This window comes from Bipolaris oryzae (genome assembly GCF_000523455.1).
Source record: "Bipolaris oryzae ATCC 44560 unplaced genomic scaffold scaffold_76, whole genome shotgun sequence".
Classification (NCBI taxonomy): Eukaryota; Fungi; Ascomycota; class Dothideomycetes; order Pleosporales; family Pleosporaceae; genus Bipolaris; species Bipolaris oryzae.
The window spans coordinates 1-26,299 of record NW_006911352.1 but is presented as its reverse complement, the minus strand read 5'-3'; the positions used below and the strand labels follow the sequence as shown (position 1 = coordinate 26,299).

Below are 26,299 nucleotides of genomic sequence, written 5' to 3'. Positions count from 1 at the left end.
GAGACCCGACGAGGCCAGTTGACCGAATCTAGGCTGGCACGGGCTGGCGGCCCACTTCCTGACCTAACGTCATTGAACTTCACCAATTCCTCGACCCCGGTCTCTTTGCGCAACCAGTTCTCCAGGAATCACACACCTCTCTATACATACAATCTGTCTATTGTTGCCCCCACTTAATTTTGCAGCATATACAATGTCTCAACAACCACCCAAACAATCTGCGCTTCAATCCCTCCGCAATTGGGGAGGTACGTTTGTCATGTCCCTTTCCTGCTTCCAGCACTCACGTGCTTCACTCTACGCATTGGCATCAGGATGTATACGAATCAAACTGGCTGACTATTCACAGAAAACTCTGTACCACCTACGCTGTTGGCTACGCTCATCACCGCCCAACATGCTCGGCCCTTCCAAGTTTTCCCTATGATGTTCCCACCAGTCTTGCTGTTCTCGTCATATCTGAATCTGAGCAACTACAAGACAGACTCAGCTGGTATCACCGCTGCATGGAGTGGATTATATGCTTTGCTTGCTATGCGAAGGAGTCAGGTATGTTCAATTTTGCCATGGGTGAAAGGCTCGCTCACCACCTAGCCCAATGAATGCTTGCAAAACTAACAAGAATATAGGGCATCAGAAACAAATTCACCGTACGAGGCGTGGTAAGAGGAGCATCATTGGCTCTTTGCGCAGTCAACGTCGTAGGCTGCGGTTTGGCGTACACATTCGGGAAGCGTGAAAAAGAGGACAAAGAGTAAACCCAAACAAGTGATAATGACTGTAACATACTGTATCCACTAGACTGCCATGACCCCAAAGCTATACATCAGTATCGAAACAAGAAATGTATAATTAAGCATTCTACCCTACAAGACGCCTTCGCTATGCTGAACAATTGACGTCGTCTACAGGACACAAAACGACTACCATGCATCACCCCATCCTTCCTCTTCCTCCTCATTCGCCTTTGGTTCCTCCTTCTTGACCTCCTTCTTTGGCGCTACAACAACCTTCCTCGTCGCCGATCCTGTTGTACTTGACCTTCCTCCAATCACAGGTCTAGGTGCCTTGGCGGCTGGTGTAGTAGATTTGGCAAGACCTTTGGGCAGGGTGTTCTTGATGGGTTTCTTGGCATTCGACTGTGCTGCTAACCACCCCGCAAAGTCAGGCTCGCCCTTGTCATCAAACGCTGTTGTAGATGTTGGCTTTGATACTGCTGGTGTGCCCCATGGATCATCTTCCTCCCTCGGTTTTTCCTCTTCGTCAACAAAGCCGCCCCAATCATTGTTGAAGTCTTCTGCTTCGTCATCGAAGTCGGCGGCTGGATCTGGTGATGCAATGGTGGGTATCGATGCGGTGCTCTTAGCGCTGTGAAGCGTCATTCCAGGTTTACTTGCTAATGGAACTGGTGGCTGAGTCGTCACAGCCGGTACAGAAGAGGGTCTTTGATCAGCTGTTCCATTAGTCCCTGAGCCAGCTTGCATCTGTCCGCTTGTTGTTGCCAGCTTATTCGTGAAGCTCGAGATGGCCCAGCCAGCCCACGAAGTGTCGTTGGCTGGGGTCCCTATGCGCGGCGAAGATCCTCCAACAGTAGGAAGTCCTGGTGATGGCAATACAGTCTCAGGCATGGTAGCAGCAAACTTGCGGATACGTGCAATGTACACATCAACAGATTTTTGAGCTTGGTCGCGGACAAGTTTCTCTTTGTCCACGAGCGATGGGCACATAATCGGGAGAAGTTGCTTCGCGCAGTCTTCCTCGCTAAAAAGATCCGCGGTCGCAGCCAATGCAAGAAGAGCTGCATTTCGTGCATGTACAAACGGGTCGCGTAGTGCACGTGAGAAGGCGGCAGAGAGAACTTTAGCTCGACTCTGTTCTGGCATTAGCATGCTATCACTCGAAGAACATCTTGAATAAACCTACACTTGCACCGAGGTTCCGCGCGATTTTGCCTAGACATATCGTAGTGTTCGTCCGGATACCAGGTTGCTCGTCATTGGCAGTCTTTGCTAGATAGCGGAGAAGCTCGCCATTGATGATTCGGTCTGAAAGTTTAGGCACTACTGTAAGAACGGCCTTGACTGTTTGTTCTCTGACCACAGGGGCGACATCTGAGAAGCCAGTAACCTTTTGAAGGTCAGAACAAACTCCAAGACAACCTTGATGCGGCTTACCATCTGCGGGAATATCTTATCGCTGACAAGTTTTTGTGAGAGATGATCGATCATCAGCGGCAGGTTGTCCAGGAGGCACACGCGAATGCCTCGGTCAGGATTGGCAAACAACCGTACCACGACCGGCGTGATTTGGGCCTCGTATTCTTCGTCTGACAGCTTCTGACCTATTTGCATCACTGTGCCAAATACTTTGGCACCTCCACCGCCAAATTCTACGGACTTGAGCAGTTCGGGGAGGACCTTCATTTTGAAGAAATCAGCAGGGAAGTCGTCTGCGACGGCGTCCAGCTTCCTGGTATCGATTAGCATCTTTAGCCAGGGTATTATCGCAGAGAAACCAACCCAAGCAACTCATTCCGCTCGTCCTCAGCTTTGAGGCCTAGGTTCTCAATATCATCCGTGACTTGAATCAACGGTGTTTGGAAAAATCCTCCTACGCGCTTCCCCTGATCCAAGAACTGGCTTATGCTCATACGGGCTTTGGGGTTAGGATTAAGAAGGCGCTTGTAGGACTGGTGCATGCTTGGAGGGATGCTCTTCATTTGCCCCAATTGGTCGCTGCTGTTGTAGTTGCCAGTGAAGACCTCAAAGATCAAGATACCAAAGTTGTATGCATCCAGAGCATGTGTTGGATTTTGCTTGACAACTTCCCACCCTCCTTTGGAAACTTCTGGCGCCATGTATCGCGCTGCATCAGGTATGAGGCCGCCATAGGTGGGTATGATGGAATCATCCTCCTTCACAGAGCTGAGCGCATCAAAGCCGCCCAGCTTCCACTCGCCGCTTTCACTGAAGAAGATGGAGGCTGGACGGATGCAGCCGTGTATGGATGCAGCGTCGGCATTTACGAACTTGAGCGTTTTTGCGACGTTGTGCAGTCCCCATTTGGTAGTTTCTCCAGTCAGACTCCTTCTCTTTACATGCCAGCTGAGCGGGCTGAGTCGCTCTGTGGCGATGTATATGTATGTGTCGGTCTCGACGGTATCGAGGACTTTGACTACCCCTGGGTGGCGCAGGGTTCGCAACTTTCGGAGCGCATTGCGGGCGAGAGGCAGGCGAGACTTGTTTGCCGTTATGTCAAAGGAAAAGATGCTGCACTTGGAGCCGTCGTCCTAGCCCCAGTTGTCAACAGCCGTTCGCGTGTGTGTTTGGGCAGATGTCTGGGCCATACTCGCTTTGTGCCATTGTGCAGTGTCCAGATGGAGTCGTTCAAGTCGACACGATCGCCAAATGTGTAACCAAACGCTGGGCCCTTTGAAATTGCAGAGGCAACGGCAGACTTGAGGAAGTCCATGGATACTGCGTGCGGCTAGTCGTGACCCCGCCTGCGCTGCGAATAAAAAAGGAGCGTAAGTGTTTGTCGCAATGATACCACGGGCAAGCACATGCGCCCAAAGGCCAGATGGATGCGCGCATGCCCCACCCGCGCGCCATTGGGTGGGGGGCTCTGCCCAGCCGTCACGTGATGGCGCGCTGTAACCGTTTGTCTTTACGACAACGAGGGCCCTGGCTGCCTTCGCTTCTCCGCTCGCTCCGCGCTAACTCACTGCTAAATCTCGTGTCGCGTCTGCATGGCCACATTGACGCCATCGTGCTTGTATTTTATTTTATTCTTCTTTCATCCATGTTGTGCTCAAGGTGCATTCTATCCACGGCGCGTCTCATTGCCATAGCTCAGGTAAGATAAGCCCCGCTACGGACCGACGCGTATTCCGCATGCGTGATGACCACTGGTAAAAGGTTAGATCGCCGAACCATTGTGACGGTTTGCCTTGTGGCTGCTCTGTGGCATCCTGCATTCTGGCGCATTCTGCCCGTGGGTGCTTGCCTGCAGTGGAACCGAAGGAGAAGCCTCCAATGGGGCGAAGTGCTGCTTTACATAAAACTGAAAAGACCTGACGCATTCTCCACTCCCATGGTTCCCACCGTTCCTGCATTTCTATAGAGAGCTGACCCGCATGTATTGTGCTAGGTACATTCTTTTCCAAATATTCAACCCTTTAGATGAGATACGCCAAAGACGAACGACGACTATCATATCTTAGCACGAACAGCAACGTATCCGGACATGACCAACCCAGTGTGGACTTTCGAGATCCTCTATCAAAACCCAGTGCCATCCCAAGTCCAAGGCAAACTTCTCGGCTGAGTGAAATATCACCACCTCCGCTCAAGCGTAAGCGTACAGCCTGCGGCGAGCCACACGTGAGACGAGATTCCTCAAGCTTGACAGGCCTCAGTGCGCCCAAGGATAGGTATTATGCATCAGGTTGTTGTATCAAGGCCCCACTAATTCGTCCTCGCAGCTTGCATCGACTGTTCACTTTCTCCACGGGTGCGCAAAGTAACTGTGAGCACTTATCCGGGCAGTCACAAACTTCGCACCCTTCACAAACATTTCCTCGCTATTATGCGCCTAGGGAGCAAAGGCGCAATGCCTCCCTAACGCAGAAAACTCGCGGTCCGTCAAAAGCGCCGTCAAAGTCAGAGTCCTCCTTCAAACCCACTTGCCGAGTATGCGACAAGACTACAGCTACGAGCTACAATCCAATTATTGCCTGCCCCGGATGCGGCAGATCATATCATGACAGTTGTCGGAAACCTTCATTGACCCAAGGGCTTGACCCGTAAGTTATCTTAGCGTTGTGCATTGAACAAAGACTAACAACATCAGGGGATACTGGAGATGTTTGACCTGTTTAAGCGACATTGGAAAATCTGCTAAGCCCCTAGTATCTTCGAAATCGGTCTCAGTTAGATACTCTGCAGTGAGAGAAATCTTTAGGCCGCGGAGTACACGATTTACAGCTGCGAATTCGTCTAGACTACCCGAGGTGATCACCACTAGTGAGCATGTCGATGCTCGGGATTTCCGTGCTAGTTCTCTAAGCGCAAAGAGTTCAGAAAACTTAGATAGACCTGAGGAAGTCTTTAAGCCATCTCCCCTACCTAAGCCCCTTGGCCTCTCAAACAATCTGAAAGCACGTATGCACCGTTTAGGTCAGATTAATAATCCTGCTTCATCATCTCAGAAGCAAAACGCTAAATCTCAAATCAAGCTCGCAGCTACCAGTCCTCCAAGGCAGCTAGAGATACCTGAGACCCCTGATATCATCGCTCGCTGCAGCATACCATCCCCTTGGTTCTATTCACATCGGCCGACGCTTGAGCCGAGCATAAAGAAGATCGATGATCATGCAACACTTTATCCGCTTCCTGCACCATGCAACACCTTTGAGCCTACTAACTCCACAGAGTCAATCTCTACTTCCAATGACGTTAAACGAGGAGCCGTACACCAAGGGATCGCAACACACGGTACAAACTCTTTCCATAATGTCTCCTTCCAGTCACCACGCAGGGGGCAGCAGTGCGAAGATGATTGCCGAGAATCACCTGGCGCATCAGAAACAACACAAGTGGGTGAGTCACCAACACTTTTGCCATCTTCTTCCCACATGGTAGATGAGGTTCAGAGCCACATTTCTCGACAACCACCTTCTACTGGTGACGCAGTCTCGCCTGAGTTGTTCTCTGTGCAACAGGAGTCCGGAAATGTGAATCTAGAGGGCTCTCCCGACTGGATAAGCCCATCCATGTCTCCCCAAATTTCCTTACGTTCGGAGTTGGATGACACATATTCGCCCGGGCATCAGAAGCGCCTTACAAATCAAGAGCTAGCTAGGATAGCCCTGGCTTGTGCAAATGGAGCAAGTATGACGGCTTCACAGATTGTTGATTGGCTAGTCCAAAAGTTTTATTACCTTCAAGAAGGGCAGGCTACGTGGGAAAAGAGTCTCAAGGCGATCCTTTCACGCAAAGAGTTTCGTAGCGACAAGACGAGTGGGCTGCATGGAGCCCGTTTGGTGTATAGCTTTGCCAACGCAGCATGTAAAGCTCGATACGAAGAGGAATACCGAGATTATATTATTCAATACTCGCAAGCACATGATCAAAAATATGCTGTCCGGCCTGGTGCCGTGGTCCGAAATAGCCTGGAAGATGTATCCAACAGGGCAGCTTGTCCTCGGTCTTCTGCAATCATATCGACAATACCGGATTCCAGTTTCATTCCATCGCCAGCTACCACCGCTTCCAACAGTGACAAAACGCCCGACCTTTTCCAGTTATCTGACTTATCTCTTGTAAAGAACATAACCGAGTATCCTTCTGGAATCACGCGCGAGATAAGCTTTCACCATGTCTACCCTCGTAGCACTCGGCCTTCAATCGAGATGATGACTGCAGAGGACAAGGCCATGAAAGTGGCAGAGATCCAGGCAAGACCTTCACGCAAGGCGTTATTCGATTCGAACCAACGACTGGCGCACGTTCGAAGGTACAGGCGACTGGACATTCATGATGAAAGTGATGGAGCATGGAACATCCAATCTTCAGAAGCAAAGGGGTACCCCGCAAAAGACGAAGCCGTCACCAGGGACTGTGATGAATCCCGGTCGTTGCGTCAAGTCTTCAATCTCCCGGTCTATGCGGTGCCAATGAACGATGGGGTCGAGTTGGCTTTCCGGGATGGAACTTTAGTGAGTCAGCCAAGGACGACGCTTGTAGATCGATATGTTAATGAGCTAAATAGGTCAACGGTCGACTGCCACGGCCACGCCATGTATACAGGGTGGGGAAGAGACTTGGAGCCGGACTTACTGTCAATTGATTTACCACATACACCAATGTCGGCCTCATAGCGGAGGTTCTGGGCTTTCTGTCTTGGCTCAGTTTACAGCATTATACCCGATTGATTTCCAATCAAGTGATTTATCTTGGAGTAACAAAAACAAAAACAACCAGCTGCACAATATGTTGGCGGTGGCATGCACACCGTGTCGACTATTGAAACTATTGCCGAACTGAAAATGCCGACTGAGAAGTGGACATGTGGACTGGTTCGCGATTTAAAGTTGGGTGGTGATGACAGGCCCTGGCGTGGCGCCATAACCCTACGCCTCCACCGCAAGCGCTTCCACACAGGATGCTTCCAGACTGTGCGGGCAGCGGGTCCCATGTGCAAACAACGCCTCGCATTGGTGACATGGCAGTACTAACGAGATAAGGTCTGCCCATATCTTGCCGCCCGCAGATCGTGGGGCTCACGGCGTGCAGATGTTTCTAAACCTGAAACCACATCCCTGCGGCTACGCGATGTGGTTTTAAGGCCCCAAAGCCAATCAATACGCGACTGCCGCACGTCGACCAGACCATGCCTAATCGTCTGGATGCTGGAACCCCACAGCAACCCTGTACGGTTGCCGACGCGACAATTTCGCTGCCAGCCTCGCCAGCTGGGAATTGGATGACTGGGTCGTTGCTCTGCTGTTCCCGCCGGGGCTAGCGGGGAGCGTTTCACATCGGCCGGCAGCACAAGCGCAGTAGTAGTCCTTGGGCTCATTTGAGCCACTCAAGCCTGAAGCACTCGAGTGTGAAGCCGTGCGAGCATCCAGCGCCATACGCCCCCGCCTGTGCTATTGTAAGGTTCACGAGAACGGCCAGGCCAGGGCTAGCGGGCCAGTTTTGTCCTGAGGTTCCCTCCTTCACCTTGGGTTCTTTTCTTGCCTTTCACTCTTCATCTTTTTGGTCTCTATTGTTTGCCATTGTTGCTACTGTTAGAGGCCAGTTGCCTTGACGGCGTGGGAAATTCCCCCTCTAATTCACCTTCAACCCTGCCCTCTTTAAAACCAACACCCACTCTTTATCTATCTATCTTCCAACCTTTGTCGCTAGACGCGCTTTTCCCTCTGACTCAACCAACTGCTGGACGGACCCAATTGCCCCACAGAACACCAATTTGAATCTTCCAGCACCCACGACTCTTTCTCTATACACACAAAAACGAAATGGCGCTTCTTTCAGCAGAACACCTGGCTGGGCCGGGCTACATCATTCTCAACGTCCTTCGTGGACTCAACATCATTGCTCTGGCTTCAGTCGTTGCCAGCAGTGTTGTCATGCTTGTCAAGACTTTTATCATTTCCAAGGTACGTAGCAGTGATCGATTCTAACATTGTAGGTGGCTGACTGGGCTCAGTTCTTCTTCTTCGATGCCACGAGCCATGTCATCACCGCATTTGCTGGGCTCTTCTTCATCGTTTCAGAATGCTCGCTCTTCCGCGGTTTCTTCGCCCGCAACTGGCCTCTTCTAAGCCCTTCTCACGGCTTCGTCACCCTAGGCTGTGCCATGATGATTATCGGCATGAACCTCCTCGGCAACATGAACAAAGAAGCTACGAGCCAAAAGTCGCTCACCATGCCCTTCTGGCGCCTCCTCGTCGCCTCGGGCGTCCTCTCCTTCGTCATTGGCCTCTTCAACATAATCGCCAGCTTCATCTTCCGCGACAAATCCCGCAACATCACCGCGCGCATGGTCCGCTCCCGCGGTGCCATGACGCTCCATGAAGACCTCGAAACCCAATCCCAATGGACGGGTTCAAACTATGAGTCCAAACTCAAACCCTTCACCCTCTCCTCCCACCAAACCGGCAGCACTTCCTCCCGCTCCCCGCCCACGCGCATGCCCACTCCCCCCGTAGACTGCGGCTCCCCGCCTCAACCCCAAAACAAAGATACCACTGACGCCCACCACCTCTCCCAATTCGACTTCAATCCCCTCCGCGCCCTCCGCACAGCCCGCCAATCCTTCCTCCCCTCCTACCACTCTCAGTCCCCCGCAAAGCTAAACGTCTTCTCTAACCGCCCCGCCTCCTCCATCTACTCGCGTACCACCTCGGGCGAACCCTCCCGCAAGCGCTTCTGGCAGCGCCAGCGCGAAGAGCAGGAGCAGGAGACTGCCCGCATGCCCGAGATTAGCTATCCGCTCAATGTCAACCCGCAGTTTGCGCACTTGGTCAAGCCGGATATGGCGCATCATCCTAGCGTCAGGCGCCCAGAGTTTGATTTCGATACTAATAAGATTTGAGAGGAAAAATCTCCCTTACTTTTCGGCTGGTTGATGGACCATGGGGTTATGAGGTGAAGGTGAGAGACTAAGTCAAGCGTTCGGGTTTCAGGTGGAGGAGGGGCGAAGGAAATAATGATACCACTTTCTTTTTCTTGTTCTTTGTACTACTGATTGGTTTGCATTCCTACAAAAAATGCATTACTGCTACAGATTAGATATTAGCAGCAGGCGTTTTCTACTTTTGCGGCGGTACAAACCCTGTCTCTCTCTCTCTTCTTTTAACATGGAAAAGGATGATGTTTACTACGAGAATGGCGGGATGAGAGCTCCAGGGTGAGTTTGATCATGTTAGATGATGGATGCGGCCCTGTTGAGCATATATCTTTCTTTCTCCTTCTTCGATGAAGGGAAATTAGGACTACAATCATTTCACTGTTTGTCCATTCTTTTTTTTTTCGAGATGCTTCACTACTCTCTTTTAGGATCGGTGTTTTCTAATATACACGTGGTTTATAGATTGGAATGTCCAGTATTGTCCTTTATGCCATTGCTATCAATGCAAAGTTTTCGCTGTTGCTACATGATGCGGTGCATATATCTATATGTACATGTGTTATACAGTAAATTGAACAACTAATATTGGATTGGCGTCATTGTTCATATCAATGAACATTGTTCGGGGCGCTCGGCCCATCGACCCAGCAACGTGCGTCGCCAGGACTCTTCAAGCCATGTGCTTGAATTCGAAAATCCTCCAGTCGATCTATATGCCCTCTTCCGTCCCTCTTTCAACCAACTTCTACCCCTTACTCCTCCACTGCAATCTCCTGGAACGGATCAATAGCATTGCCCTGTGGATCATACAACTCAAACCTTGTACCATCCTCCATGGTCAAACTATACTCTTGCGTATAATACAGCCCACCTCTTCCCTTTCGCCTGCACTTCAGACGAACCTGACCCGCCTGCTTGGTTCCCTTGACCCAGAAGCTGACATCGATGCGACCATGGACCTGGTTGATCTCGCCCTTGATCCACGGGTACTTTGACGCAAAATATATTTCGTCGCCGAGCTGCTCGCGCACGAGTGGGTTAGTGCGCAGCGCGTAGAGAGTTGCGGTTACGACAGAAGATTCTTGCTTCTGGTAGTTGAAGAAGGCGAAGAGGGAGACGGTCATTGCGATGATGAAGATGGGGAGGGTGCGCAAGACTTGCGGGGGTATTAGGGGTGGGATACTGGTTAGCAGTGATGTTAGCATTTTTGCTCAAGCTTGTTCGTTTTTTTTTGAATCCTGAGTCTTTCCTGGTTGGTAGGAAGAGAAGGATTTGGGGCTCGACGTACGGTGGTAAGGCGCGATTTGGACGTCTCTCGAGTAGTATCTCGCCATCTTTAGGTGGGGGGATGAGGTTCTCAGGCGCCCAGACACTCGTCGGAGTTTTCCAAGGGACGACGGGCTTTACATCGTTCTGCTGTGGTGGTGTGGTGAGGGACGCCTGGCGGAGGGACGCAGTGCGGCGGAGACATTGGTATCGTGCCTGAGGCCGCGCCCGTATCAAAGCCAGGGAGAGCCGTGGCGGTGGCATGGTGTGAGTTAATGTTATGGCGGGGGCGCAATTGCACGGATGGAGGGTTGCGTGTATGAGATCAGTCGATGCAAGTTGTGGTGTTTGCATGGTTTGCATGCCCGCGCTAGTAGATCTGGTTGACGATGGGGCGGAGTTAAGCCGGGTGTACCCTGTCCTCGACCTTATCATCTGTTATGGCAGATATCTTTCCCACACTTCATCACGGCCTAATTTGGTTCATATGGAGCGGTTCATATGGAGCGATCGTATCGATTCTAATTCAGGTTTGACTACTGCACGTATTCTACCACTGTTTGCTTTTACTCGTTTTACCTACCCCTTTTCTACACCTGCACATCAAGACCTTTTAACGTTGGCGGTTTTGATTAACCTATCTGATTAATCATCTTCATTATGTTTAGGGTAAGTAAGTAGGTTTGTGTCATTGTTTCGCAAATGATCATGCACTTTTGCTGCGGCTTTTTCAAATTATGCACAGTGGCTTGGGCAACAGTTTAAGGTTTGAACAGTTTATTGAATACTAAACGCTCAAAATATTGGGTATCGGTCCTCATATCGTACAATCGTTACAACGCTACTAATACATGAAGGAAATTGTGCCGCTAAGTCGACTGGAAAGTCTAGTAGACGCGGCGGGCATTGCGACCATCAGTTCCATGCATGCGGCGAGTGCCAGCAGCCTAAGAATTCGTTAGAAAATCGCTTGCGGTTGTGGGTTGTTTCCTGCTTACCTTGAGGCCGGGCCTGCGAGTGAGAGAACCCCTAAGCTTCATCATCATGCCGCTGACCTTGTCGCCCATAGTGGCATGGCGCTTGTGGTGGTGAACTGGAGCGGCGTGACCGTGGCCACCGGTAGTGCGGGTGGTCCTGGTAGTGGTAGTGGTAGTGGTGGTACCAGCAGGGGCACGCTTAGTGTGAGTGCGTGTCTTTCGGCCTCCCATCAGACGGGTCTTGAGAGATGGGCGTGCAGTAGTGCGGGTGGTACGGGCAGCACGAGGAGCGGAGCGGCGTGCAAGAGGCATGGTTATTGAGTTTGTTTGGGGTGATTGATAGAGTAAAGTAGTTTGAGGGTGATAGTTGGAGCTGTTGGCAGAGTGTGTTGATTGTTCAAGTTGATGTGCGATGTGTTGTGAAGATGAAGGTTCGAAATACACAACAATGGCCCATCTTATATCATTCCGCGGCCCCTCAGCTGGTGATCTCTCTATCTCTCTCAAGGCCTCTAGACCCTTGGTGGAAGCCTCCCCAAGACCCTGAAATCAAGGACTCTAAGGTGCAGCCGCCCAGATGGAGTTGTGATCGCCCCCATCTCACGTCATGCAGGGTCCCGTCAAGCCGACTTGGGTGTTGGCACCCCTGGCACACACGTTGGTGGCTTGTGGCGCATGACGTTTCTTCTGTGGTGGTTTGTCGTGGCATTAGATCCAGACATACGGCTGATTGGGCTGGAAAGCGGGTGATGATAGCGACTGGTGTCTGGGGGGTCAGAGATCGCGACGTGGGCTGTGGCTGGATGCGGTCATAGCGGGTTGTGGTTGCTGGACCCTGATTAAAAGTGGGGCCATGCGGCTACGTCATAAGCATCTTGGAAATAGCTTGTTGAGCGTCATTGTGGGCTTGAGAGGAGGGGTTTTGCTGTTGATCGCGATAGAATGGGAAACTGAGTGTTGCAGAGTTTCGCAATTCAAAGTCTGGACCCGAACAAGAGGCATCGTTATCGTTGGGTGTATGCGAATGATGACGTAGTAGCGATGTGCGCCAGAGGGGTTGCTTGGAATCACAGCCCTCTCACTTTGCAGCCATGTCCCACGTTCAAGGCTGTGCTTGTTACTGATGTTTGAAGCTAAGAGCCGTTGGTTTCCAAGAGAATACATACCTGTACACGCACATACGCGCTGATCACGTGGCTGCACAGAAACAATGTCAAGCCGCGGGTAGGGCTGAAAACGTTCCCACCAGTTCACACAGTCTGTCATACACCATCGGTCGATGCTCTTCTATTATCGATGGAAAGCTCCTGTCAGAGTATTCCTGAAGCTTCCGGAGCACTGCTCCACCTTTGCTCATGAACGTGCAGTGACCGCCTTGTGATGTCACGGTAAATTCCCAACATCAATAAAAGTCTCACGCTGAGCGTGAACCACCACTAGATTAACAATCTCTTCGCCAGGAAACTGCTGATAGAGTTTATCCCCTTTTCATTTGATTTCCGGGTACAAACATTGCAAAAACACCATGTCTGACAAAGGACAGTTCGAGCAAGGTAAGCACGAATGATCATCAGCTGCTGGTCTCCATTAACAATGGCATCCTAGGCTTCCAGTCTGATGTCCAGCACCAGCAGGTGCCTGGTCTACAGTCCAAACTTGATCCCACGCCCAAAGTTGATGAGCTTCCTACACCTGAAGGCGGCGCAGAAAAGTACAAAGCTGCCGGCAAGCTCAAGGGAAAGAAAGCCATCATCACCGGTGGAGACTCTGGCATTGGCCGCTCAATAGCAGTCTTGTTTGCTATGGAGGGTGCCGACAGCTTCATTGCTTACCTGCCTGAGGAAGAAGAGGACGCCCAAGAGACTAAGAAGATGGTTGAGGAGAAGGGCCAAAAGTGCCATACTCTCGCCATCGACCTCAAGCCCAAGGAAAACTGTAAGAAGGTCATTGACGAGGCTGTCAAGGCCATGGGCGGCATTGATATCCTCGTCAACAACCACGCTTACCAGATGATGGTCAATGATATCAGCGACCTTTCCGAGTGAGTAGAGAACTTTCTTGTAGACTCAACGAGGCTAATAATGTACAGGGATCAATGGCTCCACACGTTCAACACCAACATCCATCCATTCTTCTTCCTCTCCAAGTACGCCCTGCCACACATGAAGCGCGGCGCTACCATCATCAACAACGCCTCAATCAACGCATACATCGGCCGCCCAGACCTCCTCGACTACACCTCCACCAAAGGCGCCATCATCTCTTTCACCCGCGGTCTGTCAAACCAGTATGTCGGAAAGGGTATTCGCGTCAACGCTGTTGCTCCCGGTCCCGTCTGGACCCCACTCATCCCTGCGACTATGAACGACGAGGCCCTGAAGCAGTTCACTGCGCCAATCGGCAGGCCCTCGCAGCCTAGTGAGATTGCTACTTGCTTTGTCTTCTTGGCCAGCAATGATAGCAGCTCCATCAGCGGTCAGACTATCCATGCCAACGGCGGTACTATCGTCAACGGTTAAGGTGTGTGTGTTGATTCCCACGACAACGCCGTGGCTTTGATTCCAGAACAAAAACGCATGTTTACGAAGTTATGAGTAATTGCCATAGTCTATTGAATGAAATTTCAACTCCCCTCAAACCTTCTTCCACTGCCTGCTGTGACATTGTCTGACGTACGTGTTTATCCCCGTCCCAGCACACCGGGTACTCGACATGCAAATCTCACTCCGTAATAATGACATGTCGTTTCAACCCATCAACCGCCACGAAAAAAAAAATGTCACCCTTTGAGCAGCTGACAATAGGTACTTGTGACAATCTAAAAATTCCAAAACACGCTAATGCATCATCATCATCATCCCTTATCCATACCGCAGAAAAGAAAAGAAAAGAAAAGAAATCCTATTCCATCGCGTTTTTTTTCTAGATGCAAGGCTTGCCTGCTCAAACACGCTGATGCAATATTAAGATAGATATAAGAGAGAGAGAGAGAAAAGCAATATACACATTAAGAATGACCCGCAGCCCCTTCCTTGGACGGCGTGGGTCCTTCCTTCATCTTCTTCATGATATTACTCAGCTTACCCCTTCCATGTCCACTTCTCCCTTCAATCTGTGAGCCGGAGACTGGGGGTCCCATATACGGAGTCTTGGCTTCGGCTGGTTGAGGCGTATTGGGTGCTGCTGAATCTCCACTTGCAGATGCTTGTTGAAATTGCTGTTGTTGTTGCTGGACCTGACTAGCATATTGTCTCGCGCGCGCAGCTTCGATTTCCGAGCGACCCTTTTCGATGACGGCTTGGTTTTTTGCGTGGGCGGCGGGGTTGCGGCGGTCGAAGGTGTCGTTGAAAGTGCCTCGGAGGGTTTCTCCTGCGCCCTGGGGGTACTGGTTAGTTCTTACTTGTTTTGCAAAAAAAAAGGTAGGGGAGGAAGGGGGAACTTACATGGATGCCGGCAGCTGCGGCTCTCAGATTGGCCATTGTGCTTTGCTTGGGTAGGTCGTGGCCTGATCGGTAGGGTGCTGGGCGGTTCACGTCGTTTGAGTCCAGTCCAGGGTGGAGATCGGGTAGTTGCTGGGTTGGAACGAATGGCGGCATTACAGCATGCTGGTGCTCGGGCATTGGGGGTACAGGTGGTATATTGTTTCCGAGGGACTGTCGAGGAGTACCTTGAGGTGGTGCCCGGGCTGGGTAAGAGAAATTTGCTCGTGAAGGACTGCTGGGAGAGACTGGGCTAACGGCGTCTTCCATGGGATCTGGGCGTTGTACTCCCGGTGAGACTGAGTCTAGTTCTACCCTATGCCGTATATTGTTCTTCGCTGGAATAGGCGGAGACGAGTCTCTATCAATTTGAGAAACTTGAGGAGAGATTCTGTTTCCTTGCAGAGTGCCGTTCTCGGGTATCGGGGGGGTCAGGTCGTGGCGTATAGCAGATTGAGCAGACAGACCTGGGCCTTGAGGGTGGTGATTATCAGGTTGAGGCGGAGCTGGCTGTGGTGGACTAGGGCCAGAGGTGTGTACACTTTGCGGGCCCCCATTACTACCGTCATGAGGTTGCATTACTGTGGTAGAACCTCCCGGGCCAGTTGTTGTGGTGGTCGTAGTCGTCGTGGTAGTTGTCACTGTGACTATATTCCCCGTACCAGCCTGGCGGTATGTTTCTCTAGCCACATCCTCGTGGCTCGAACGATGCTGAACCGTTTGCTGAGGTGGCGCAAGACTGTCTTGTGTATGTCCATTGGGTGACGGGGTATGCGGTAGAGGTACTTGGTTGTTCGATGATTGGCGGTGAAACTGTTCGCCAGAAATCGGACGCGTTTGGTTTACGAGGCTTGGGTCGGCGCTGCTGCGTTCGCTACTATAGTAAGCAGAGTCGACATCTTTACGAGACTTTTCCTTTTCTGCATCCTTTGGAGGTTGGTTGATGCTTTCTTTTGATGCCTTATCCTTGGATGAGAATGGATTGGACATGCGCCATTTTGATCGCTTTTCTTTCTCGTTGGGTGTCATGTTTGTGGAGCTGGAAATAGGTTGCGATGAGTTGGCTGTGGGTTGGCCACTCAAGCCGCCTGTCATCTGCTCAAGTTCCTGTCGTTCTCGACTCTTGCGTTTTTGAAGTTTGGCAGGTTGCCGAAAACCGTCGTCCATAGCAGGTAATAGTCAAAGTTTAATCGGCGATCCGATGGCGAGGAGCAGATCGAGTTGTTGAATTGTTCAAGATTGTGAATGGGCTCAGCGAAGATGATAATTGTATCAGCAAGTTTTGCGAGAAGCTCAGAATCTATGTGAATACAATCAAAGCCGCGTCAACTCCCACAGCGGGGAAGCTCCTCCAACAAGAACAACACCCAAGCAAGTCCTCTACGCGCTGGACCCCATGATATCATGTCGTGGTTCTGTGGCGCTGAACAGCTGTGGCGTCCAATAAGCGTGAGCTGTTACATGACGATCAGAAGAAAGACGGCTGACGGACAGGGGTGGTATTGCTCAATGATGACGGAGGAACATCTGCTAGTGACAGTGCAGGTTTTCGGAATGCGCCATGTTTCCTTGAGGAAAGGCGCGGCCAGTCTACCCGTGACTACCCATTCTAAGGCTTGAGCATCCTACATGTTTTATGTGTGCTTTATGTTTTGAGGGGTGGAATTATATGTATATTGTAAGGAGAATGAACACGCTAAGGAATTGTGGGGTAAACTCGACGTTGGTAACGGAAACGGGCGAGTCACGGGATCAGCGTCCACCCCGCTACGCCCTAAACGATCAGGCAGCCAGATGAGATGGACACGGCTGAACTAAGTTTATTTCCCCCTCACCAAAACAACATTTCCGATCGTATTTCATGGGTGCAGTTGTCGTTGAAAGAATAAGTAAATTAGGTTTGTGTATGGAGAATTATGGCCGAAGCGATCGGCCTGGTCGCAAGTGTCTTGCAATTGGCAGGGACAGGTTTGAAGCTTTCACAAGCTTTGTATCAGTATGCCGACAGTGTGGCGACGGCTGATCGTAGGATCAGGGATGTTGCGAAAGAGATCAAGCTTACGAGCTTCGTCATTGAGGAATTGGGCGGCATTTTCAAGCAAGATGATACCTTGAGCCTGATTTCGAAGAGTGCTATTGCGACAGCAAACGAGACTCTAAACGAATGTTCTACAATGTTTGGAGAAATTGAAGCGACTTTGAATAAGAGCAAAAAGGGAAAGATGGGCCGACTAATGCTGCCATTCCGAGAACCCAAGATTGAGCTGCTGCGGAGTCACATCGACAAACTCAAGAGCACCCTGCAACTTCTAATGCAGGTACTGATGCATGCATTTCATGTATCTTCAAAAAAGCTTGACCGCGAAGCCGAGGCAAGACAACGAGAGGAGATTCGACAGCTACTGGAAAACAAAAAGAACACTACAAAGAGATATGAGGAGTCATTGCAAAGATTCAAGACGAGCGATAGCAACACTGAACTTGAGGATGACGAGATCTCCTTTGATGACAATGGATCTGTTTCAACTCTGGTCGCCAAATCGATCGGCTCTACGATGACTTCTGATTCTCTTGCAGAATGCGCTCAGCACGTCCGGACCCTCTTGGAAAACATCGAACGACTGCAACAAGCTCTGGCGAATGCATCTGAAGGAGATGACCAATCGGACGATCATCAGATGGTCATTGGATCTTACTTTGCTGCTCGCTCCCATCTCGACACTATCCTGCTTGGTAGCTCGAGCACGAGGAGTAAAACCGTGATGCTGAAAGCGGAAAATCACATCAACGAAGAGGCTCTATTCCGAACATCCAAACCCAAAACAATCTCAGTGGGCAAAGAGAAAAAAGAATCCATTATTGCAATTGAGACAGGGGCAGAGGAGAAAGTTGAGGAGCGCGTGAAGCAGGAGAAAATCCCAATGCGACTGCAAGGAACAAAGAGGCCGAATGAGGGCATAGCCTACGTGCAAAGACCAAAGAGCTCACGTCAACATATTTCCGATACACTTTTTGGCAGCAGTAAACCGCATGCTGGGGGCGATGATCAGTTACGCTACGGCACCAGTCCATTTTCATGTTTGTCAGACCATCAGGGGCGGATCCAGACTTTTGGTTCTGCATCAGCTTGGGAGTATTCCTATCATTATTCCATGTCACCAAACCCCCCAGAGAAGGAGGAGATATGTGTATCTGTACCTCGCTCGCCAGCATATGCGCCAGCTCTTTCTTCACCAGCATATTCGCCAGCATCTCCGCCACATTCGTCACCCGTTCCCTCGCCAGCATACGCACCAGCTCTTTCCTCACCAGCACAGGTGTCAGTATACCGCCCGGCACCCCTTGAACTTCAATCCGCGTTTAAGCAAGAAGATTTAGAAGGCAAGTGTTTTTCTCCATTTTCTGGAAAACTAAAATTGACGCATTACAGCGCGCAAACCACCTCTCGCAAAGGAGAGACCTCTATGGAGCGAATTTGCGAAGCCGTCATCGGAATCAGTGTCTGAAGGGGACGACGAGGTAGATGAGTTGCTCAAAGAATGGACTACCTGTTTCGCATAGTAAATAAAAGCATATAAAAACGCATGTAGTCCACTCGACGAAAAGAAATCTCGGGCCATTCCGAGCCTTTGGCTTACATACCAAACAAGGCTTTCCATGCAATAACCCCCACATCATCCATGCCTCTCACAAATCAAAAACACCTATCCTCACCACACCTCCTCCTCCTCCCCCCACATACAGCAACCAAGAAACTCAACCCTACCCCTCCCGACCCATACCACTTCTTCCTACATCTCCCGACCACACTTCCCGTACTTAGATTCCGCCCCCTCCGATATCGATGTCGGAAGCCGGCCACGCCCCTTCCCCACCCCGACGCTAGTACCACCCCCACCACCAAGTCTAGCCAAAGAACCCCCACGGCAAATGGCATCCGGCGAAATAAGGGTTTCCGATGCTTTTCCGAGAACAAAAAAAACACTTGCATGTGTCGATGTATGTGTAGGGCATGCGACAGCATTTTGCCGGGGGGATGGCAACGGAATTGCATATGCGCTATACGCAAAACCTCCTAGTACTAACACAATCTCTATTTTATCTACACCATAGTAGTAGTAGTAGTAGTAGTAGTAATCCCCATGTGCATTAACCGCAAAACGCAGGCGTGTGAAGGATAAAAGTCCATAAACACCACCACCCACCCCACATCATTCAATCGTGCTAGTATATGCATTCATACTCACAAACCTCATCCTGTCATCATACTACACTCTACTTTTTTTTTTCTTTTACCTCTCCAGCTTTTCACATTCTACCCTCTCTCTCTCTCTTTCTCTCTCACACACACGCTCTCTCACATAGTACTTTCAAATGCCCCCCCCCCCCGATCTAGAACGACATTACACACAAGCCATCTACCACTCCACCCAAAATTCCACATGCCTGTTCCGTTTGCGTTTTGAAAACCATTTTTTTTCCCACTTCCCCTTCCCAGTAGACTCAGCACTTGGCTGCACGAAAGTGGAAAGGGACAAGGGGAGATGCAAGAGGAAAAAGGTAGATGGGTAGGATGGGTAGGATGAGATTAAGGTTAGCTTAGCTTGACTGTGCAAATAGGTTTGGTGTGGGATAGGGACAGGGGAGGGGTGTGAGGTGTACAGGTTTTCTTCTGATGAATTTATTCATTCTTGAGTTTATTCTTGTTTGAATGGGTAGTATGCCGGAAAAGAAGCAGATAGACAGGTTTATCTTTTTCTTCTTTTGATTAGTGGTGGGCGGGGGGGGGGGAAGGGTGCTGCGGGGTATGTATGTTTACGTAGTGTCGCGTGGAGGGGTAGAAAAGAAAAAAAAATGAGACAAGACACAAATGTAGTCTTTGCTTTTTCTCCTTGTGGTTTGGAGATATTCTTGTACTTCTGGTGACGTGGTGCGGTGTATCACTGCTGTGCTGGGATGTTTTTTAGCATCCATGATAATCTTTGTATCCTCCATTTCACATAAAAACACCAAGCAAAAAGGTATTGTTTGAATCATAATCATTCTACTCATAAGAGGTATCTATGTACAGAGGCTGAAGCCACAAACGCCATGTCCAATATAAAGGTATCATAAGGTATACAAAAGCACAAAAGGGTAGTCGAGAGTCAGTGGCAAAGTCTTCACCACCAGTCACCCTGGTCGTGCATAGCAGCAGCGACCTTGCGGAAACCAGCAACGTTGGCACCGCCGACAAGGGATGGGAACTCGCCGTCGGCAGGGGTGAAGTACTCCTTTGCGGTGCTGAGGCAGTTCTCGAAGCAGTCCTTCATGATGCCCTTGAGCTTCTCGTCAACCTCCTCGGCAGTCCAAGACAGACGCTGAGAGTTCTGGGCCATCTCGAGACCAGAGACTGCGACACCACCGGCGTTGGCAGCCTTTCCGGGGGCGTACCAGATGGCACTACCCTTGTGCTCGCGACGGTGAGCCTCGAAGACCTCGATAGCCTCCTGTGTGCAGCCCATGTTGGAGCCCTCAGCAATGAACTTGGCGCCGGACTCGATGAGTGCCTTGGCCTCGTCCTCGGAGACCTCGTTCTGGGTCGCTGATGGAAGAGCAACGTCGACCTTCTTGACCTCCTTCCATGGGCGGGCACCCTCGACATATCGGTAGCTGTGGTTCTCGAGGGCAGTAAGTGCCTTGCGCTCCAGCTTGAGAGCGGCAATCTGGTTGATGACATCTGGGGTGAAACCCTTGTCGTCGTCGGCGATCAAAGCACCCTTGCTGTCACTAAGGGAGATGACAGTACCACCAAGCTCAATGACCTTGAGAGCAGCAAACTGGGCAACGTTTCCGGAACCGGAGATGGCGACGCGCTTGCCGGCGAACGACTCCTTTCCGCCCGAGGCGTAGTTGATCATGTGCTCGACATAGTAGACGAGACCGTAACCGGTGGCCTCGGGGCGGATCAATGAACCTCCCCATGAGCCCCCCTTGCCGGTGAGGACACCCTCCCAGCGGTTGCGCTCTGCCCGGTATGCGCCAAAGAGGTAGCCAATCTCGCGGCCTCCTACGCCGATGTCGCCCGCAGGAACGTCGGTGTCGGCACCTGTAAATTTACGTAAGTCAAATGATGCATGGGAGTACCAAGAAGACAGCGAACGTCGCCGACGGATAAAACTAAAGTAGACGGGAGGATAGGCAAGGTTGTCCCGCGGGTTCTAAATGGCGTGCAGTCGGGATGCAGGCATGCGAGGCCGTTGCGGGTGCATGCCCCACCGGGGAAATGTCAAAGACGCGCTAGGAGTTTGGACTTACCAATGTGCTTGTTGAGCTCCCTCATGAAGGCAACACAGAACTTGCGAATCTCATTGTCGGACTTGCCCTTGGGGTCAAAGTCGCAACCTCCCTTGCCACCGCCCATGTTGACTATGGAAAAATGTTAGTTATACACAAAGTGACATGGGTCGGGGCAAATGACATACGTCCAGTGAGGGCATTCTTGAAGATTTGCTCGAAGCCCAAAAACTTGAGGATAGACAGGTTGACAGTGGGGTGGAAGCGGAGACCGCCCTTGTAGGGACCCAGTGCAGAGTTGAATTGCACGCGGTAGCCCTTCTGGACCTGGCACTCGCCCTTGTCGTTCTCCCAGACGACGCGGAACTGGATGATGCGCTCGGGGATAGAGACTACCTCGAGGGCCTTCTTGTACTCGGGGTTCTTGGTGAAGAGGGAAGAGGCCTCGAGGGTGGAGACGAGCTCTATGAGAGAGGGTTAGTTGTGCTGGCGCAATGGGTAGAGGCCAATGTAGGGCCGCGGACATACCCTTCCTGGCCTGCTCAAACTCGGGCTCAGACATGGTGAAGTGGGAATTGAGTGTCTTGGTAGAGAAGTGTGTGGGTGAGAGGATGTACCAAGTTGGAGTCTGAGAGATTGCTATGGAGAGGCAGGAGCAGAAGTTCAGTGGTATATATAATAGCAGACTCGGTGGGCTGGAGGGTTCGCCGCTGGCGGGATGGCATTGCGACGACGGTAGCGGAGCAAAATGGTAGTCGAATTCAGTACGTCACTGGCCGTGCGATTGGGCGGCGGGGAGGCGCTGAATGGTCGTGGGCAGGCTACTGTGCGCCATGTTGATGCAAACCGTGGTGTACACTTTTTGCACTGATAAGCAACGGGCCAATGGGGGAGCGAGGCCATGTATCGCGGCGCGTTCGCACGTGTAGCAGGCGGGATGCGGGCAGTTCAGGCTGGTGGCGGCGCTGTAATTGCAGACAGTCAAGACTTGTCCATCCATGGGGCGCGAGGGATGCCGACGTCGGCGGGCAGGGCGGGTTACGTTGAGGTTTTGCTAGTCGCTTGTCAGGCCAAAGGATAAGGCGGCGAGGGCGGGCGCCGCCGCGAGCATGTGGGCTGTGGGCTGTGGGCTGTAGGCGCAACCCATGCATCCCGTGCCCGATGTGCACGCACACGCACACGCACATGCACATGCACACACGACAACCTGACTTGTTTAGTAGCAGAGTAACGGTAGTATTGGATGTCTTTGTAAATCAATGCTCGACCTTGATTATTGTTGCATTGCACAGCTTGCCTCGGCTGATTGTCTGGACACTTTGTATGGGGTTAGTAATGGCGAGAAATGGGCTGCACAGTCTTCATGTAGTGGTTGTAGTACACATGTCTCATGCAATTCCATAATGGTTGATTTGCCCATGTCTGCTGGTAGCATGTATGTAAACGCATGTATGTACATTGTACCACAGCATCCCCATCCCTCCACGGCTTGGCTACCAAACCCCCACGCACGCGACCTGACCACCTCCACGCTCAAGGGCAGTCGGTAGGGTCCCAGTCTGGAAGAGGGGGGGAAAAACAATTGTCAGTAAAAGCTACAAAAGCACAGCTTGCAGCCACGTGAGTAACGTACCAGTCACCAAGTACTCGTCCAGAGCATCCATGGCCTCCACGTCGGCAGCCTCAATCTCGAAGCCCCCAACCTGAGCATTCTCAACGATGCGCTCCTTTTTGACGCTCTTGGGCAGCGTCACATAGCCGTGCTGGAGACTCCAGCGGACTAGCAGCTGGGCCGGAGTACAGGAATACTTGTTGGCGAGGGAGACAATGGTCGGATGCTTCATCCGCAGGGCGCGAACAAGTGGGGCATATGCCTCGACCACAATGTTATGCTGCTGACAAAACGAGGTAATGTCCTTGCGCGTATTGAAGGGATGGACTTCAATCTGGTTGACGGCGGGAGCAATCCTCGGATTCGAGTCGAGCAGCTCTTGCAACTAGAGTCGGCCGCTGGTCAGCAAACGAATAATACAAAAACTCCCCGCACGTAGGCAGCTGACGCCGGCGAAGTCGGGTGCCCAAGAGCTGCAATGACTCGTTTCTGCGCAATCCAATACTTGGTGGATGAAAGGCCATTGCACAAATTGCCTCTTCAGGCTCCGTGTTCACGCCAAGCCAACCAACGAGAGGTACGGGACCTCCCGACCGGGGAGTGAAGCAAAGGCCCATTCGTAATGGCCGCCAGGGTCCAGACAGGGTCAGAACTACACGGTGTACTTGTACTCACATGCTTTACGCCATAGTTGGACACGCCTCCAATCCTGACCTCGCCATCGTCGATGGCATCCTCGACTGCTCGCCAGCTGTCCAGCCGCGCTTGCTTGCCGCCATATGGGGAGTGCAACAGGAAAAGGTCAATGTAGCCCAGCCCTGCTTTTTTGACTGATCTCTTGATAGCTTTGCGAGCCGTTTCGTAGGCAGAATTGGACGCTAGCTTGGACGTGAAGTGCAGGTCTTCGCGCTTGAGCGAGTGCACATTTGCTTCGCTCTGGAGAAAGTCGCTAATGGCCTTGCCCGTCTCACGCTCGTTGTGGTACATCTGCGCCGAGTCGACCCTGTTGCACGCGTCATCCATGATCCGTTTTGGGGAGAGGGCCAAAAGGCTCCTCCGTGATGCCCTTACCCTCGATATCCCGCCTTGGTGTTGTAAGCATGCTGTGCACTAGTCACGAGGAAGATACTACCAGACGGATTGCTTACCTCTAGCGCCCAACGCACGGCTTGGTACGTTTCCTTGCCGGATGTCAAATATACGCCCAGTTGGATGGTGGGCATGGACAAGCCATTGGAAAGCTGCATGGGTCAGAGATGGGTGCCATCTTGTGCAACCGCCTGCTGCGCACCTTTGTCCGCGAAGCCAATGAAAAGGACGACTGGGCCATTGCCAATGTGGTCGGCAGTGTCTCGGATACAAATTTATTGTTGTGAAGCTGCAAAGGCCCGACCGAGAGGGGTGAGGCATAGGCGTCTACGGCATCACGGATCTGCTCGGTGATATGCTGGTTACATCATGGCCCGCTTGTGGCCGGGGGGTGGGGTGGCTGAACCATAACCATCGCGATCGCGATCGCGGCCAGGGGTTTAACATGTCACCCGCACGTACCAAGTTATCTTCACCTTTGTTGTTCGCGTCTTCGGTCTGTATACACTAGCTGCATTTCGTATGTGTATACACATGTACATCGATTTACTGACATGTATCACGCCGACGGACACTTCCTCGGTGCCTGGCTTCTGAGGCCTGGCGACCATGTCTTGTTACACAGCATGACCATGGCAGCCTCACATCTGCTGAAAAGCCTGGACCCCATGGGATCGGCGAGCATCTTCTCCTTGGGCAACTTTCATGGTGGGTTACCACGGCCCTGGAATGAATGCAAGCCCGCGCACTGGTGGCCGCATTCTATTGTGGCTTTTCCGGCTACATGTGCATCCGTCGCATAACCCACTGCCATGGTTCACTCTCCCGCGATTGACGACTCCAAGATACGAGCAAACCCCCGTTTGCGATTTGGGGTAACCATCTATTGCAATCCAATGCGCACGCATCTCTCGGCTTCGCCGCCTGCATCTGGCCTCGTTCGCCATCCTCTCCCCCGGACCAAGGGCCATGCATGGTCCGGCATAACCTTTGCGGCTACAAGGAAACAGAACGAGAGAGGTGTGCAACCACAGGCCAGGGCGCAACACGAGAGCAGCCAACGACATGGCGAAGAATCCATGTTGCTATGTAACTGTGTAAGTACAGAGGCGCAGGGTTGACGACTCGCCCGCCCGCCCGCGTACAGTGGTTTAGCATAGTAGACTGGTTTGGCAGGGGGCGTCAACCATGCGCGAACCCGCGAACGCATAGTCACCATGCTGGGCTCCACATCAGAACTCATGTTAGAGCCGAGGCGCCTCGACTGGATCACCACCGGGATTATTCCAAAATTGCTTCCATCTCAATAAGGCTCGGATGGCCGTCTCGAGGCAAAAACTGGGCGGCCGCGACCGAAGCCACCGCTCCATACAACCAAGTACTAGATGGGAAACTTCATGGCCACAAACACTCATCCTCTCGCCAATATAAAGCATCTTGTAGCGCTCTCCACTTCGCACCTCCTCTTTCAATTCCCACCCCACCGCCACTATCCCATCCATCTTGCATCCCTCGACCCGACAATACTCGTCCAGCGGCACTGACCTCGTCTCCCACCAGATCGTTTCGTCATTGATCTTATTTGCTCACCACACACAATCTTGCCCTTGGACCCTGAGACCCTGCCCTTTACTTTTTCTTCCCCCCCTCCCTCCCGCGTTTGTATTTTATAAAAAAAAATACCCCGACCAATCTGCCAATAGAGCTTGCGAAATTCCACCTCTACGGCAAGCAACTCGGTAAGTCGCGACCTTGCGTGCTTCTTTGCCTCAAAAACGCCCCGAGTCCTACTTTCTATCTTTCCTATCTTTCCCCACTTCCCCCGACTTGCACGCACGCACCCCCTTGTCTCTCTCTACTATTTGCTACAAAACCCGAACAAACCCAGCCAACCAAAAACCAGAGGCAACCTAGAATCAACCGAGCCCGACACCTGTTTTCAGCCGTTCCTGCAGTAGTACCGCTCACCATGGCAAGCCTACCCGGCTTTACCACCAACTTCCCCGCGGGATACCCAACCTTTCAAGCACGCAGCAACAGCAGCGGGCCTTTTGCGCACCACAATAGCGGCGCTGGCAGCTCATCGTCAGGCGGAGGAGGAGGAGCAACAGCAGAGTCGCCGCACGCGCACGCATCAGCACCACCACCCCAGCCAGCCGCAGAACCACACTTTGACATTTTCGAATGGCACCCCGCGTACCAAAGCTGCCAGCGCTACTTCCTCGACCACGCGCAGCACGACAACGGCGTCCAGGCCGTCTGCGCCCTCATCAACATCTGCCTCCCCTTCCAATGGTCGCAAAACCCGCTCTTGAGCTCCTCGGGCCCACTACCACACGCCTCGGGGCCGGCCGCGTACAACATGGGGTGGCCGCGCCAAGGTCCGGTTGCATCGTCGCGCATGCCCGGAAGTATGAGTATGGGAGTTGGAAGCAGTAGCAGCAGCGGCGGCGGCGGCG

The 26,299-nt window shown here is 51.8% G+C and overlaps 15 protein-coding genes across 15 annotated transcripts; 8 read left to right on the top strand and 7 right to left on the bottom strand.

The window, feature by feature from the left end:
* Positions 1-193: 193 nt before the first annotated feature.
* Positions 194-758, top strand: COCMIDRAFT_96938 (uncharacterized protein; the record flags this gene model as incomplete). Its single annotated transcript, XM_007690358.1, has 3 exons — positions 194-248; positions 350-549; positions 630-758. 3 exons carry the CDS (start codon positions 194-196, stop codon positions 756-758), a joined length of 384 nt encoding a protein of 127 aa, XP_007688548.1.
* Positions 759-923: 165 nt separating this feature from the next.
* COCMIDRAFT_26796 (uncharacterized protein) lies at positions 924-3,471 on the bottom strand (the record flags this gene model as incomplete). The annotated part of the gene is made up of 5 exons (XM_007690331.1): positions 924-1,871; positions 1,924-2,127; positions 2,175-2,469; positions 2,520-3,289; positions 3,349-3,471. 5 exons carry the CDS (start codon positions 3,469-3,471, stop codon positions 924-926), a joined length of 2,340 nt encoding a protein of 779 aa, XP_007688521.1.
* A 429-nt stretch (positions 3,472-3,900) lies between these two features.
* Positions 3,901-4,122, top strand: COCMIDRAFT_96911 (uncharacterized protein; the record flags this gene model as incomplete). The annotated part of the gene is made up of 1 exon (XM_007690357.1): positions 3,901-4,122. One exon carries the CDS (start codon positions 3,901-3,903, stop codon positions 4,120-4,122), a length of 222 nt encoding a protein of 73 aa, XP_007688547.1.
* Positions 4,123-4,135: 13 nt separating this feature from the next.
* On the top strand, positions 4,136-6,849 carry COCMIDRAFT_26795 (uncharacterized protein; the record flags this gene model as incomplete). The annotated part of the gene is made up of 4 exons (XM_007690330.1): positions 4,136-4,149; positions 4,223-4,804; positions 4,852-6,718; positions 6,772-6,849. 4 exons carry the CDS (start codon positions 4,136-4,138, stop codon positions 6,847-6,849), a joined length of 2,541 nt encoding a protein of 846 aa, XP_007688520.1.
* A 24-nt stretch (positions 6,850-6,873) lies between these two features.
* On the top strand, positions 6,874-7,029 carry COCMIDRAFT_96881 (uncharacterized protein; the record flags this gene model as incomplete). Its single annotated transcript, XM_007690356.1, has 1 exon — positions 6,874-7,029. A coding segment is annotated over one exon (156 nt), but the record flags the coding sequence as incomplete, so codon positions are not given.
* Positions 7,030-8,026: 997 nt separating this feature from the next.
* On the top strand, positions 8,027-9,105 carry COCMIDRAFT_37260 (uncharacterized protein; the record flags this gene model as incomplete). The annotated part of the gene is made up of 2 exons (XM_007690342.1): positions 8,027-8,167; positions 8,218-9,105. The coding sequence occupies 2 exons, from the start codon at positions 8,027-8,029 to the stop codon at positions 9,103-9,105; spliced, it is 1,029 nt and encodes a 342-aa protein (XP_007688532.1).
* Positions 9,106-9,893: 788 nt separating this feature from the next.
* COCMIDRAFT_96928 (uncharacterized protein) lies at positions 9,894-10,671 on the bottom strand (the record flags this gene model as incomplete). The annotated part of the gene is made up of 2 exons (XM_007690355.1): positions 9,894-10,323; positions 10,430-10,671. The coding sequence occupies 2 exons, from the start codon at positions 10,669-10,671 to the stop codon at positions 9,894-9,896; spliced, it is 672 nt and encodes a 223-aa protein (XP_007688545.1).
* A 623-nt stretch (positions 10,672-11,294) lies between these two features.
* COCMIDRAFT_26792 (uncharacterized protein) lies at positions 11,295-11,696 on the bottom strand (the record flags this gene model as incomplete). The annotated part of the gene is made up of 2 exons (XM_007690329.1): positions 11,295-11,354; positions 11,406-11,696. The coding sequence occupies 2 exons, from the start codon at positions 11,694-11,696 to the stop codon at positions 11,295-11,297; spliced, it is 351 nt and encodes a 116-aa protein (XP_007688519.1).
* Positions 11,697-12,909: 1,213 nt separating this feature from the next.
* Positions 12,910-13,903, top strand: COCMIDRAFT_37257 (uncharacterized protein; the record flags this gene model as incomplete). The annotated part of the gene is made up of 3 exons (XM_007690341.1): positions 12,910-12,937; positions 12,990-13,425; positions 13,474-13,903. The coding sequence occupies 3 exons, from the start codon at positions 12,910-12,912 to the stop codon at positions 13,901-13,903; spliced, it is 894 nt and encodes a 297-aa protein (XP_007688531.1).
* Positions 13,904-14,391: 488 nt separating this feature from the next.
* On the bottom strand, positions 14,392-16,030 carry COCMIDRAFT_96806 (uncharacterized protein; the record flags this gene model as incomplete). The annotated part of the gene is made up of 2 exons (XM_007690354.1): positions 14,392-14,760; positions 14,828-16,030. 2 exons carry the CDS (start codon positions 16,028-16,030, stop codon positions 14,392-14,394), a joined length of 1,572 nt encoding a protein of 523 aa, XP_007688544.1.
* A 749-nt stretch (positions 16,031-16,779) lies between these two features.
* COCMIDRAFT_37255 (uncharacterized protein) lies at positions 16,780-18,424 on the top strand (the record flags this gene model as incomplete). Its single annotated transcript, XM_007690340.1, has 2 exons — positions 16,780-18,182; positions 18,334-18,424. 2 exons carry the CDS (start codon positions 16,780-16,782, stop codon positions 18,422-18,424), a joined length of 1,494 nt encoding a protein of 497 aa, XP_007688530.1.
* Positions 18,425-19,462: 1,038 nt separating this feature from the next.
* On the bottom strand, positions 19,463-19,657 carry COCMIDRAFT_96899 (uncharacterized protein; the record flags this gene model as incomplete). The annotated part of the gene is made up of 1 exon (XM_007690353.1): positions 19,463-19,657. A coding segment is annotated over one exon (195 nt), but the record flags the coding sequence as incomplete, so codon positions are not given.
* A 368-nt stretch (positions 19,658-20,025) lies between these two features.
* COCMIDRAFT_96916 (uncharacterized protein) lies at positions 20,026-21,701 on the bottom strand (the record flags this gene model as incomplete). The annotated part of the gene is made up of 4 exons (XM_007690352.1): positions 20,026-20,951; positions 21,161-21,271; positions 21,328-21,603; positions 21,668-21,701. 4 exons carry the CDS (start codon positions 21,699-21,701, stop codon positions 20,026-20,028), a joined length of 1,347 nt encoding a protein of 448 aa, XP_007688542.1.
* Positions 21,702-22,672: 971 nt separating this feature from the next.
* Positions 22,673-24,081, bottom strand: COCMIDRAFT_5776 (uncharacterized protein; the record flags this gene model as incomplete). Its single annotated transcript, XM_007690318.1, has 6 exons — positions 22,673-22,698; positions 22,773-23,136; positions 23,427-23,754; positions 23,823-23,836; positions 23,900-23,992; positions 24,043-24,081. 6 exons carry the CDS (start codon positions 24,079-24,081, stop codon positions 22,673-22,675), a joined length of 864 nt encoding a protein of 287 aa, XP_007688508.1.
* Positions 24,082-25,809: 1,728 nt separating this feature from the next.
* COCMIDRAFT_26786 (uncharacterized protein) lies at positions 25,810-26,251 on the top strand (the record flags this gene model as incomplete). The annotated part of the gene is made up of 1 exon (XM_007690328.1): positions 25,810-26,251. A coding segment is annotated over one exon (442 nt), but the record flags the coding sequence as incomplete, so codon positions are not given.
* Between the last annotated feature and the right edge of the window lie 48 nt (positions 26,252-26,299).